This window comes from Protopterus annectens, chromosome 1.part2, assembly GCF_019279795.1.
Source record: "Protopterus annectens isolate FY-2018-M chromosome 1.part2, PAN1.0, whole genome shotgun sequence".
NCBI lineage: Eukaryota > Metazoa > Chordata > Ceratodontiformes > Protopteridae > Protopterus > Protopterus annectens.
The window spans coordinates 551,544,465-551,557,712 of record NC_056727.1 but is presented as its reverse complement, the minus strand read 5'-3'; the positions used below and the strand labels follow the sequence as shown (position 1 = coordinate 551,557,712).

Genomic DNA, 13,248 nt, shown 5'->3' with positions numbered 1-13,248 from the left:
CGTATTTTTTACTAATAATGATCAGGGTGACTTCCTTTTATGGATTTTGTTCTATCATGTAATAGCTTTCTCCTCTTATTGTAAAGTTTGTTAATGGCTGGGGTCCACCAGACTGGACGTTTGCCCTTTGTGGAAAGAGTCTTAGTTTTATTTGGGATTGCCTGATCCATGCAGTCCTGGAGGTGTTCATAGAAGGCATTTGTAAGGGCTTCCGCAGCTTGGGTTGTGGTTTCCTCTGGCTCAGGGGCCTTGAAGGATACTACACCAGTTTTGAGTAGTGTGAAGTTTGCTTTAGAGAAGTTCTTCACTGTGGTCTTTTTTGTTTGGGGTGGGGGCAGGATGTGGATTTCCAGTGAGATTAGTTTATGATCAGATCTCACCAATGAGGATATACTTCCGGTGTGGAGCATTTTGTCCCCATGTTTGTGACAATGAGATCTAGTATATTTTCTCCTCTCGTGGGAACAGTGACTAGCTGTTCCATGGCATTTGAATTTATGAACTCCAGGAACCGTTGGGCTAGAAAGTTAGGGCTTGAGTAATGTTCCCAGTCTATATTCGGGTAGTTGAAGTCACCCAATATGATGATGTTTGGAGATACATTTATACCCTCCAGTGTCTTCAGGAAGGCTGTGTGGGGTTCCTGAGTTTGAGAGGGTGGCCTGTAGCATGCTACAATTTGTAGAGCAGTTTTGCCTATGGTTAGTTGCACCTGGATGGTTTCCGAAGCTTCGTGCGTTGCCACCAACCTGGAGGTGTGGGTATCTTTTATGAAAATGGATACACCCCCTCCTTTTGTGGTGTGGTCCGGGTTTTGGGGCCGGAACGCATGATATGAGGTAAAACCTAATAGTGCTGGGTGCTCTCAGGAGCCTTGAACCAGGTTTCAGTTACAGCACAGACATCGATGTTCTCCATACTGAGAAGGGCCTCGAGTGCGTGCATTTTGAGATTTAGACTTCTGGCATTGAGCAGCATTACCCTCAGTTTCTTCCCATTTTTGTTTTCTAGGGTGGTAGGTTTAGAATTTGAGCCTTGCCTAAAAGGCACTATGGGGTGGCAAGAGCCTTAGCCAATATCCGGAATCCCAGGGTGACAGGTGCAAGCCGTCCCTTGAGCAGCGTGGCTTGTCAAGCATGTCATCCCAGGCAGACAGACACTGGATCCCCTTTGAATGACACCAGACATTAAGCCAATTGTTAAAGCTGATCATCTTGTCTCTATATTGTGGCATCATTCTTGGTGAAGGAAGGATACTGCTCAGGGTTAGGGTCATACCTGCCTGGGCTACATAATCAGAGAGCTCCTCTATGTCTCTTTTCATGTAGTCCAGGGAGGTGCGTCTCAGGTCGTTCACACCAGCATGGACAATGACTGTGTCATATTTGTACTTGCCGTGGAGTGACCAGTGCTTGTGTTATGTGGCGGATTCTAGCCCGATAGGCAGCTTACTGTGACCCTCTCCTTGTTCAGCCTGGTGAGTGGGACGTCAGTGTGTCTGACTATGGAGTCACCTATGACAAGTATGTTTGGTGTTGTATTTGGCCTTAAGGGCTGTGACTGCTTTGCACACTGCTTTTGTGGTTTATGTGTTGCTTGTGGGGTGTCTTGAGGTAGCAGTTGTTTGGGTGTCTGCTTTGGAGGCCTCTGCTGTTTAGGTAAATTTTTACTCAGAGCCTCGAGTATGTCTTTGTGTGTTTATGTGTTTGATTCAGTGGAGTGGTAGCATTATGTGAGGCTGGTTTTGTGGTGTGTGTAGTTGCCTTCTCCTCCTGTCTGGTCTTGTCAGTCCTGAGTTGAGAGAGCTCAGCCTCCAGTTTGGCTAAATAGCTGCATCTCTCAAGTATTTGTGTTATGTGGGAGGAGGAGAGGGTTGTCTGTGTACATGAGGCAGTTATAACATTGCCTCAAGATTCCCAGATTCACCAGCTGGACCGGAGAGGAGATTGACAACTGACCTTTGGACATGCTAGAATAATATTGGGAAATCCTTAATTGAAAACAAGGGCCAGTGGGGAGTGAGGGTGTAGTGCTTTTAATTTTTAGTGCTGACTTATATAATTGCTTTAGTGAGCAAGTGCCAGGTAACTTGAGTGCAATGTGTTACAAGTAACTAAATGCAAAACGACAAACAGTAACTTTCTTTCAAGTGAAACAAGGAAATAAGTACAGTAAGCAATGCAGATATCACTAGTGATCCACAGAAGCTGAGAAGTTGCGTATTAGGTGGAATTAGCTTCCAGGGAAATAACAAGCAAACAAACAACAAGCATATAAACAAAGCTAGATTCAGCAGGCCTGGATCTAGTCTATGCTAGAGCAAACAAGGTGAACCAATTTCAGTAAGATACAGTTCAAATATTCAGGCACTATAAACCTTTAACCAGAAATTCCCAGCTCAGAAGGGCAGAGTCCAGCCTCTTCTCCCACAAGAGTGCAGACCACGAACCTTCTTAATGTAAAATAACTGGCCTGAAGCCCAAGTGCCTAAACCAGAACTAATACACTTGGACACTGGGCTCTCAATCAGCAGTTCCGGATACCCAGGGAGAAAAGCTCCACATCACGGAAATTATATAAAATGACATTGGTAATCTCCAAACTCTGGACCCCACCCATGTCTGCTACTTTCACAGTGTGGGTTCTGTCAGTGAGCCAGTTGGCAGCCCATCTTGTGACATTTTTTTTTATGTATATATATATATATATATATATATATATATATATATATATATATATATATATATATATATATATATATATATATATATGATATATATATATATATTTTTTACATTTGTTTACCAGGAAATTCCGACTGGATACAGGGCCTTTTTCAGCGGATACCCAGGGAGAAAAGCTCCACATCACGGAAATTATATACAATGACATTGGTAATCTCCAAACTCTGGACCCCACCCAGTTCGGGTTTGTAAAAGGCAGATAATGTCTCCTAAACCTGACAGACTTCTTTGAAGCAGTCACCAAAGCAGTACATGAGGGTAAGGTGGTTCACACAGCCTATCTAGATCTCGCCAAGGCTTTCAACACCATTCCCCACTCTGGAATTATAGATAAACTCACCAAAATAGGTATAAATCCCTATGTCACAAGATGGGCTGCCAACTGGCTCACTGACAGAACCCACACTGTGAAAGTAGCAGACTCCAAATCCAACTTCAGACCAGTGACAAGTAGAGTACCACAGGGTTCGGTCCTGGGTCCTCTCCTGTTTGGTATCTACTTCTCTGAAGAACAAGCTAACACAGAAGGTCTTTGGCTAATGAAGTTCGCAGATGACTGCAAACTAGGAGCCATAAACAAAACTCCAAAAGATGTGGACATCCTACAAAAGGGCCATAGCCATAGCCTCAAGCTCAGTGCCAAAAAGTGCACTGTCAACCCTTTTGGTAAAAACTCTCTACCCATGAACTACCACATAGGTGGTAGTCTATTTAACACTGAAGTGTGATAAGAGACCTTGGGACACAGGTGGACAGTAGTCTCTCCTTTGATAATCACATCACCACAGTACTCCGGAAATCCTTCTATGTGGTACACCATCACAAAATGGCTCTCATCCAGGAAAAAAAGAGGTCATGTTCCCCTCTACTTGTCACTCAGACCCATTATAGAGTACAATACCCCTTTTGGTATGTACCTCACAAGACATCTACAACAACTGGAAAGGCCACAGAAATAACTCACAAATAAGATTACCGGCCTTAAACAGATGCCCTACGCAGACTATCTCAAAAAACTGCAGCTTTACTCCGTAGCATATCGCCTACTCAGAGGCAATCTCTGCCAAACATACAAAACTATGTCAAACTCACAGCTGTTGGACATGCTCCACTTAAAGAAATCCCAGTACTTCCGAGCTACATGCTCTAGGGACCTAAACCTTGTCACTACAATAAACAGAACATGCTAGAGGGATAGATTCCTGTCCCAGAGACTTCCCATACTCTGGAACAAACTACCTATCTATCACAAACAAAGCTCCTCATTAGCACTCTTCAAGAAAAATCTTGATGATTGGATGGGAGATAGGAAATTCACCCCAGGGATCACTTCTGTGGCTCTGCTCAACAGTGGCACAGGAAAATAATTTTCTTGGGTGGCAAAAGCCAGGGTTCCTTTTGGCTAGGCTTATATAGGTCCTAGGGCCAATAGCCTAGTACCTACCTATAAACCAATGAATATGATAAATAGAAATACAAAGTTGCAGTAATAGTAAACATTACAGGTTGTTGGCTTTAATACAATAACAAGATATTGATTATCAACAGTATATACAGTAAATGTTGCAAGTTAAGATTGTTACTAATATTATAAATGACAAGAAACTAAGTTGTCAAACAAGATTTTAAAGTATGCAAAGACAACTAGCTAATTCTGACTGTGGTTAGTAGTGGCGGTAGTACAGTTGAGTTGAGAGTCTATTTGGGGGGTAAGGGTGGGGGTGTTCGTCTGGATTAGAACAAGGACAAAGTCAGTGCAAATTTAAGTGGAATTTGAGCTCAGTCTTGAAAAGGCTGCTGGAAGGCAGAGTAGTTCGTTATAGAGGGTGGAAGATAGTTCCAAAGTTTACATATAGTACATAAAAATATGGCTTCGCCTGCTGAGTTTTTGGGTTTGATAACAGTGAGTTGATTTTTGTTGCTTGATCTTAGAGACCTAGTGGAGTGATAGGGTTGGAGAAGGGTTTGAAGGGAAGGGATGTTATGGGGGTGGTTAATAAGTTTATGACTGAGGGTGAGTTGATTAAAGTGAAGGGGTTGTGGGAGTTCTAGCCAGTTTACTTCTTTAAGGGAGATACAATAATGTCTGCGGTAGGAGGTTCCAGTGGCAAATTTAGCAATTTTGTTGCAACAAACATTCAGCTTATGTAGGTCTGTCTGTCTTAGGTTGGTAAGTATGGGGCATGCATAGAGTAGGGTGGAGATTAGCTGGGAATTGGCTATGGAGATTCTAGCCGTCTTGGTTAGGAATTGGCAGCTTCGATATAATGCACCAAGTTTCTTGTGAACTTTTTTTATTGTGAGAGATATGTGGGTGTCAAATCTAAGTTTTTTTGTTTATTTCCACAACAAGTAATTTTGTGTGTTCTGATGGAGAAACAACGGTATTGTCTTATGCGAGAATGTTGAAGTGTGGGGTGTTTTGGGTGGCTTTGGAAGGTTGGAACAGGAGAAGTTTTGTCTTACATGGATTGACTAGGAGCTGAGCATTGGATAGCCAGCTTTCTACAGAAGAGAATGATTCCTGTGTGATTTGCTGTAGTTCTGGTAGAGTGGGGGCAGAGCAGATGAGAGTAGAGTCATCTGCATACTGTACAAGAGATGCTTGTGTGGTGGCAGTATGTAGGTTGTCAGTGAAAAGTGAGAATAGCAGAGGGACAAGGAATAAACCCTTGGGGAACTCCAAGAGTATCTAGGAAGTGAGGTGATAGGTTATCATCCCAGATTAACGATTGCTGGCGTCCGTGTAGATAGCTGTGGAACCAGTTGCAGGCTGATTGTGAGAAGGAGAGGTTGGGGAGAGTAGAGAGTAGTAGCTCATGAAATACGATATCAAAGGCCCTTGAGAGATCTAGAAATACAGCAGCAGAGAAGAGGCCATTGTTTTTGTGAGGAAGTATAGTGCTGGTGAAGGAGTAGAGCGGAGGTAGTGCTGTGATATGGCCTGAAACCATGTTGGGTTTTGGAGAGGAGATTATTAGCTAGGAGGTAGTTGGAGACCTGGGTGTTGATACATTTTTCAAGCATCTTTGAGAGAGGATAGCAATGAGGCCGTAAATTGAGACGTCTGTGGAGGGGGTGCCTTTGTGGAGGGGAATGATGTGGGATATTTTCCATATCGAGGGAACATAGCCTTCTCTTATGGAATGGTTCATTAGAAATGAAATTGGGTAGGCTAGTGTATCAGCTGCAATTTTCAAGTATTCAGAGGGGAGTATGTCAGCTGAGAGTTTGGTGGGTTTAAGTTTTGGCAATAGTCTTTTTATGTTGGAGGTAGGTGCTAAGGTGAAGAAGAAAAGAGGAGTGGGAGGTTTAGGGTTAGGAGTTCGGGGAACTGTTGTAGGGAAGTGTTGTTTGTTTAGAGATGTCATAGTTTCAGTGAAGCGTTTGTTGAAGGATTCAGCAATGCTGCTGTAGGAGGGGGGAATAGACGGCTGGGGGCTATCAACCTTCCCTGGGTGGAGGATAGTGTTAATAGTGGACCAGAATTGCTTAAGGTTGTGGTTGGTAGAGTTTAGGGTGGATTTATAGTAGAGGGATTTGTCTAATTTTATTTGCTTTTTGGCTTTATTGCGCAGTTCAAGGAATGAATGCCAGAGTTATTTTTTGTTAGACGCCAGTGCTCCTAGGCCTTACCTCTGGATTTCATTAGGGTTCTGGTGGTCTTTTGTAACCATGGGGCACGCCTCGATCTGACTTTGGCATTTCTTACAGGAGCATGGGGGTTTAGGATGGAGAGGAAGGTACTGTTGAAGAAGTGGACAACCTCATCTAGGTTAAGGTATTTTAGTGGTGACCAGTTAATTTTTTGCAGGGAGGAGATGAAAGAGTTGGGGGTGAAGTTGGACTTGTTCCATATCTGCCTGTGGATAATGGGCTTGAGACTGTTTGTGTGGTGCCGAATTAGTAAAGTGGAGGAGTGGTCACTAAGACTGTCAGGTAAGCAGCCTGTTAGGTAAAAGTGAGGGACTTTGTTGACTAGGATCCAGTCAAGTAAGGTACGATTGTTAGGGATTTTATTGATTCGGGTAGGGGATTGGACGAGTTGAATGAACCCATGGAGATTAAGGTGAATGGTTGGGAGATTGTTATTACAGGATAGCCAGTTGATGTTAAAGTACCAAGAATGATGGCTTCCTGGGGTAGAGATACAGTAGCCCAACTCAAGAGAATTTTCTAGGGGTGTAATATTTTGTCCTGGTGGGAAAAAGCATCTTATGATATTGATTGTTTTGTTTGGGTTTAGTTTGAGATTGGCATAAAGGATTTCTTCATTGTTGTGGTGAGGGGCAGATGTGTTCAGGAGTTGAATATTGAGGAGATGTTTAAATATCAATGCTACACCACCTCCTTTTTTGGACCATCTGTCTATGGGAAGGATGTTGTATTCAGGTGGAAGTATTTCCTCACTTCTGATGCGAAAGTTGAGCCAGTTTTCAGTTAGGAAGAGAATATCTGGGGAATATATGCTTATGCTGGCATGTAGTTCTTGGATTTTATTGCATATGCTTCTGATGTTTAGGGACATTAAAAGTAGGTCTGTTCTTTTTTTGTTGGCTAGGAGTCAAATTGTGGGGGGAGGGTTGCTTGGATTAGGATTTATGGTTGTATTGAATTCGGGAGGACCAGGGTTTGGATGGATGTCTTCAGCAAGGGCTAGTTTAGAGAGGGTGTTTAATATATGTTTTATATACATAGTAAATTGCTTATGGTATCTTAGGAATATTTTATTTTTGACTGTGTTAGGTGTTTGGTAATGGAGTGTGTGTATTGGGAGGATGTTTTTGGTGGCAGGGGTTGCGTAGTTATAGTGTAAATGTTTGAGGGAGGGTGTTAAGAGAGTACAGTGGAAGTTGTTGGGGCATGTGACTGTGGAGCCTTGGTAGGATGTAATGTGAGCTACAGCTATGCAGGTTAGAATGGTTATTATATTAAATAGTAGCATGATTTTGTTGGATGTGGGGGGAGGGGGGTGACTAGTGGTGTAGCCTAATTGGTGGTAATTACGAATGGGGTTAAGGTTAAGAATAAAAGTAGAGATGCTAAGGGCAGGTGGGAATAAGGGGGGATGGAAGTTAAGTGAGCGTAGCGGAGCGGGCTAGAACCCCCCCAGGCTAAAGATTGCAGGTTAAGTGTCTAAATAGCCAAATTGTTAGGAGCTATTAGAATCTAGCAGGAAGACCTGATTTCAGCTGTGTCCTTTCTGGGTAGATACTTAGTTTGAAACAGACAAAAAGTGGCGGTTTAAGTACCTTTTTGCCTCTATTTTACAAGTGGGCAAGTCCAGTGTATCTACTGGGTTACCTTTTTTTTTCGCCTAAAGCTTTATCTTGGCTTACTGATAACTAAAAAAGAAAAAGTTTAACTGGGTAATGTATTTACAGCTGATGGGGGTGGGGAGCAGCTGCTGTCCCTAGCCGTGGGTAAATCCGGTTACTTCTTCTTTGGACCATGTACTTTCTACAGTAGCAGGCTAAGAGGGAAACGTAGCTAGACACCTACAGTAACGTATTTTCTTTTTAAAGACCTTGAGTCCTTGTGGCTGGTTTCTACACTGCATATATACATTTATGTGTGTGTTTTTGTGGAGGAGAGACAAATATTTGACAATATTAACAGAATAACAAAACAATGATGATCCACAAGGAAACAGAAGGAAACAAATGCTGCTACAGTTGGAGGGTATAGATGCAGCTAGCTTTTTTTTAGTAGGGTAACAGTAGCAGTTAGAATAACAGGATTAAAGAGGTGGATACATGAAGTATCACAAACAAGAATTAAGGTGGGAGAGTTCCTCTCTGACAAGCTGCATTTGAACAGAGGAACCAAGAAGAGGTAACCCCCCTTTTACTCTTTTTTTTCTATTTAGAACCATTAGCAAACAAAATAATAGACGCTCATCTTCAACAATTCAACTGATACAGCAATAAAGAAAGGTTAGATTTATTTGTAGATTCTATTATTTTGTCCTGGATATATACAGAAAAAGACATTTCTTTGTTGAACCTGTTCCAAAATGTTCTGCAAGTCTTTTCAGGATATAAAATACATGGATAAAAAATAAAGGGGTATATATAGCAGACTATGCATCCACACATGCACTGGTTCAGCAATCCACATATTTATGGGGAGAAGATAAATATCTTGGTATATGGAATAAAAAATTCCATTATGGCAGGTAAGGATATGTGGGAAGAGAATAAACAAAAATAGATATAAAAAACGAGAGGTCAAAAGCTCTTATTATAGATATGGATAGTATGACATAAGCAAGGAAAATATATTTTTAGTCCCTTTCGTTTTATATACAGGAAAGGCACGCTTTCGTCAGCCAAAGGATGATCATTAATAAAGAAATAAAAGCATTTATTTGTGAAGGTAAGAGGGCAAAAAGTTAAGTGGGATAATCTGATCTGATTCTCCCCATAGAACAAGGTGGTTTAAGATTACCTGGCGTGAGGAATACTTTAAAGCTACTCAGGGCACATAACCTTCTGCTTGTGCTATGTGTAACAATCAAAACAGAAAGGAGTGATAAGACAGTAGGGAGGAGTTTGAGAAATAAGGAGAGAGTAGGATTGCGGATGCAGGTCCTTAAGGAAAACAACCATACAGGACACTATATTCAAAAAGGTGTTAGCAGGTTTTCCAAGAACTAGGATAACAAAGGAATGGAGAAAAGGAGATTTGACCAGCAGGGATGACTACAAGTAGGGGCTACAGAAAATAAGCAACAGGAAGGTGGAATTTACAGGAGGAAAACTAGCAAAAGGAACAAAGTTATTGGGAGCAGGGAGCAAATAATTAGAGACAAAAGTAACATGGTATGATGTAGCCACATGGAAGTTTTAACTGCTGGTCAGAATCTACCTTGATTAACAATGATTTATAACAAGAGTATATATAGGCAATGATAAAGGGATAGTGCAGGTTGCAGCACAAAGCGAAAGGCTCTCTCTAGTTACATTTTTAGTTGAATCGAGAACAGAATTGGTTGTTAAAAACTGTTAATTATTAGGCATGCAAAATACTTCATAACTATAAGAATAAGAGGAGGTTAGAAAAGATTGGAAAGAGACTGGAAAGGTAATTGACAAAGGAACTATAGTAAGATACCTGCACAGCTCCCAGTACACTACAAACTCAAAGGCTTAGGATTTTTTTTTTTTAAGTGTTTGCATAGGTATTTGTATACACCAAGCAGCCTTGATTCTAGCACATGCTATTGCTATTCTCAGCACAGCTTCATCTCACAAAGACTGGCATGATTTTCATATCACAAAATAGCTTTACAATAGATTCAGAAGAAGGCACAAGCAATGAAGAAGATGCATTCTTATTTTATAATTTGGTGATTGGGAACGTGGTCCAGTCTCCCTTTTCAGTCACAAAGTCGCAACCCAGGTACAACAGTACAGTTAAAAAAAAAAAAAAAAAAAAAAAAATAGAGATTACTGAAGTATAATGCAGAAGTGTAACATTCAAAATGCAGTTACAAGAACAACTGCATAATAAGAAATTATAAAATAGTTACTTAATCTGTAAGAGCAAACATTAATAAACAAGTGTCTGCCTGCCATTATTCACTGCAGACCTCGCTTGTGTCATCATTTTGTAGGTATTCAGATTTCTCAAGAAAGTCATGAATAAACTGTAACTTTTTCTTGTTTTTACCGGTTATAAAAGCTGGTACAGTCCTCTTAGGACTGCAAAGTTATGGTCTGTTTTCTTCACAACTAGATTATAAACAAACCACACAAAATGATAGGATTATTACAGACTTATCTCAACACAAGAAGAGGGAAACACAGATGTAAAATGCACTTGGGTTAAATGGGTTGGAACAAAAATAAAATAGGCCAATGCAGTTTGCGTTTGTACAATGTATGAAAGGAATGAATGCCTGAATGATTATGTTACTCTGTGGATGAGTCTACATGATAGACTAGAAGAAATAAGCCAACAAGCCAGACTGATACCATGGCAAGCATGGAAATAAGAACGGAGGCAAAAAAGGCCTCAAGATGGTGTCTGCCAATGGCCTGCTGATGTCTGAAAGGAAGTGAGTCATACAAAGACAGGAGGAGGATGGAAGAGCTCTGGAAGTTGTGCTGGCCGTCAGGCTCCCTTGCTAAATGTCATGATTAAAACAGTTAAGGATACAACATCAAGTACATGCCAGAAAAAAAAAAAAAAAGACTGTTGCCAGAAAAAAAAAAAAAAAAAAAAAAGACTGTAAATACTAACCTAACAGAATACACCAAACTACTGAATATGATAATAAAACTGGACTTGTGCTCTCAATGATCAAAACGTTTGTATGAGCCATGTATTTTGCCAACTGCACATCTAGAATATTCAAAATCAAACACTTATATTAAAGGTAAATTGTTAAAGTTTACAGTCAAAAGTCCCACAGCAGCAAGGCAGTAATAGCAGCAAAAGATCTATGCTCCTACCCACCAAACCAAAAGGCTGCACAGTCTAGAAACCAAATATATTACAAAACTGTTGGAACAATGCAGCAATAAATGTATTAAAAGTTATGAAAATGAAAAACTGGAAGAAATAAAGACAAAAAGTTTCAATGCACCAAGCCTGCTGAGACAAACTGACGATACACAAGATAGAAACAGTCTGTTTCACAGATTACAAGGGAGCAACAAACCTCACACGCAATGTTGAAACTTGGTCAGTCTTCAAATGTTACAATATGATACCAGTCAAACTGCAAAATGCTCATTTTGCACTTTTGCTTTTATTTGTGCTACACAATTCTTTTTCTATTTTTAGTGGACTATATCACATGGTCATACAGTTCTTAACCCGAGGCAGTCACTAAATTTCTGTCTAAAGCAATTTTTGCCAAGCCACCACTACAAACTGGCCTATCCCGGATAAAAATTCCAAGCACTAAAACATACTTATAACTCCCCTGCTGTATATGTCCAATTGCAAGACGCCATCTGAAAAATTAATTTTGATGGCTCTGGATTTCAAAATGTATCATAGAAATATTCACTAGAAATCCATAACAAAGTAGTGCAATGTATTACAATCAGAATTCACAGAGACAGTCTTCAGTTCCACGAGTTAAAGCAAGAAAGAAAGGTTAGCCAAAGGTAAAGCCCTTTGAAGTGCATTATGTTACAAATTCAAACTGAAAGGGACTATATTTAGCATACTGCAAAATGACCAATATAATCAGACGTCTAGCATAAGAAAACGCTGTATGACTAACATACTTTGTTTTTTTTAAGAAAAGTAAAATTCCCACCTGGATCAAGATAACTGGTCTCATCTTCCGAAATACATAGGTCTACGTTAGATGACAATACTGCCACAAAACCCTCTTTAAACTCATCAAAGTCCACCTGAAAAAGAGTTACCAGATTACACATTTCATACAAACTTTACATAATAAATTCTAAGGCTTTATTTCATAGTAAACCAATTCTGACATTACTGGATGAAAGTAAACAATATTTGGCAAACCGCTTCCAAGGCTGCAAACTACAAAACATTTCAAGACAGAATTTGGACTAAATATCTTATCCATCTTGAAGCCTGCACCAAGATATAAAATTCAATACCTAGAGTAGGTAAAGCGTGATGCAAATATTACAACTCCTGTCGCCATAAAGTTCCATCCGAGTTGTTGCTCTTCATTTGTCTTCAACCTGTGGGTACTCGGATCTGGCACGGATCCGACTCTGCCGCATTTCCAGCATCTGATCTGAGCTTCAAGCTCCTCCCCTACCCATAATGCCCCTGTCTCCCTCCTCCCTTCAGATCGAGTTTGCTGCTATCCATAGCATCCCAACCTGACCCAAGACCTTATTCCATAACAATAGGTCTCCAGAAGCAAGAAGAAGAGAACAAAGGTATACCAATATGGTGACTGCATCTCTTCTGGCCAGAACACCATCCAAACCATGTAAGGCAGGGGAAGGAGGGAAGGAGGGAGGGATGGATGGATGGTTGAAAAAATGAAGAGCAACAACTCAAATGGAACATTATGGTGAGTACATAACTTTTTTATCTGAAGATGTTGTCTTCATTTGCTCTTCAACCTGTGGGACAGAGTACCCAGCTACTAAATACCTGGGAGGCCCTCATGGAAGGATATTCTGGAGCATGGTGGAGCCAAAGGATGCCCTGTTCCTGGATAGAATGTCCAATTTGTAATGAGAGATGAAAGTATGTAAAGAAGCCCAGTAGTCGCAGAACAAATGTCACCCAAAGAAACCCTGGACCAGAAGGCAGCTGAAGTAGCCATAGATCTAATGGAACATGCCTTAATATGACCTGGCAGGGTTAAACCTCTAGCTGAATAAGTCAAAGTAATGCACTAGAAATCCAATGAGCGATGGTGACCTTTGACACTGATTTCACTAAAAAGGACTTAGAACAGGAGATAAACAGTTGGTCAGACTGACAAAAAGATTTAGTTGTATGCAGATAAAAATGTAACCATCTACGAACATCCAACAAGTGCAGTTTG

At 40.7% G+C, this 13,248-nt stretch overlaps 1 protein-coding gene across 1 annotated transcript in view; it reads right to left on the bottom strand.

Moving 5' to 3' along the window:
• NINL (ninein like) overlaps window positions 1-13,248 on the bottom strand; it is a 1,970,063-nt gene that overhangs the window by 1,732,062 nt on the left and 224,753 nt on the right. The window contains exon 3 of the mRNA XM_044057633.1: window positions 12,022-12,118. Within this exon, the coding sequence (XP_043913568.1) occupies window positions 12,022-12,118 (97 nt within the window). The remainder of the gene's footprint in view (window positions 1-12,021; window positions 12,119-13,248) is intronic.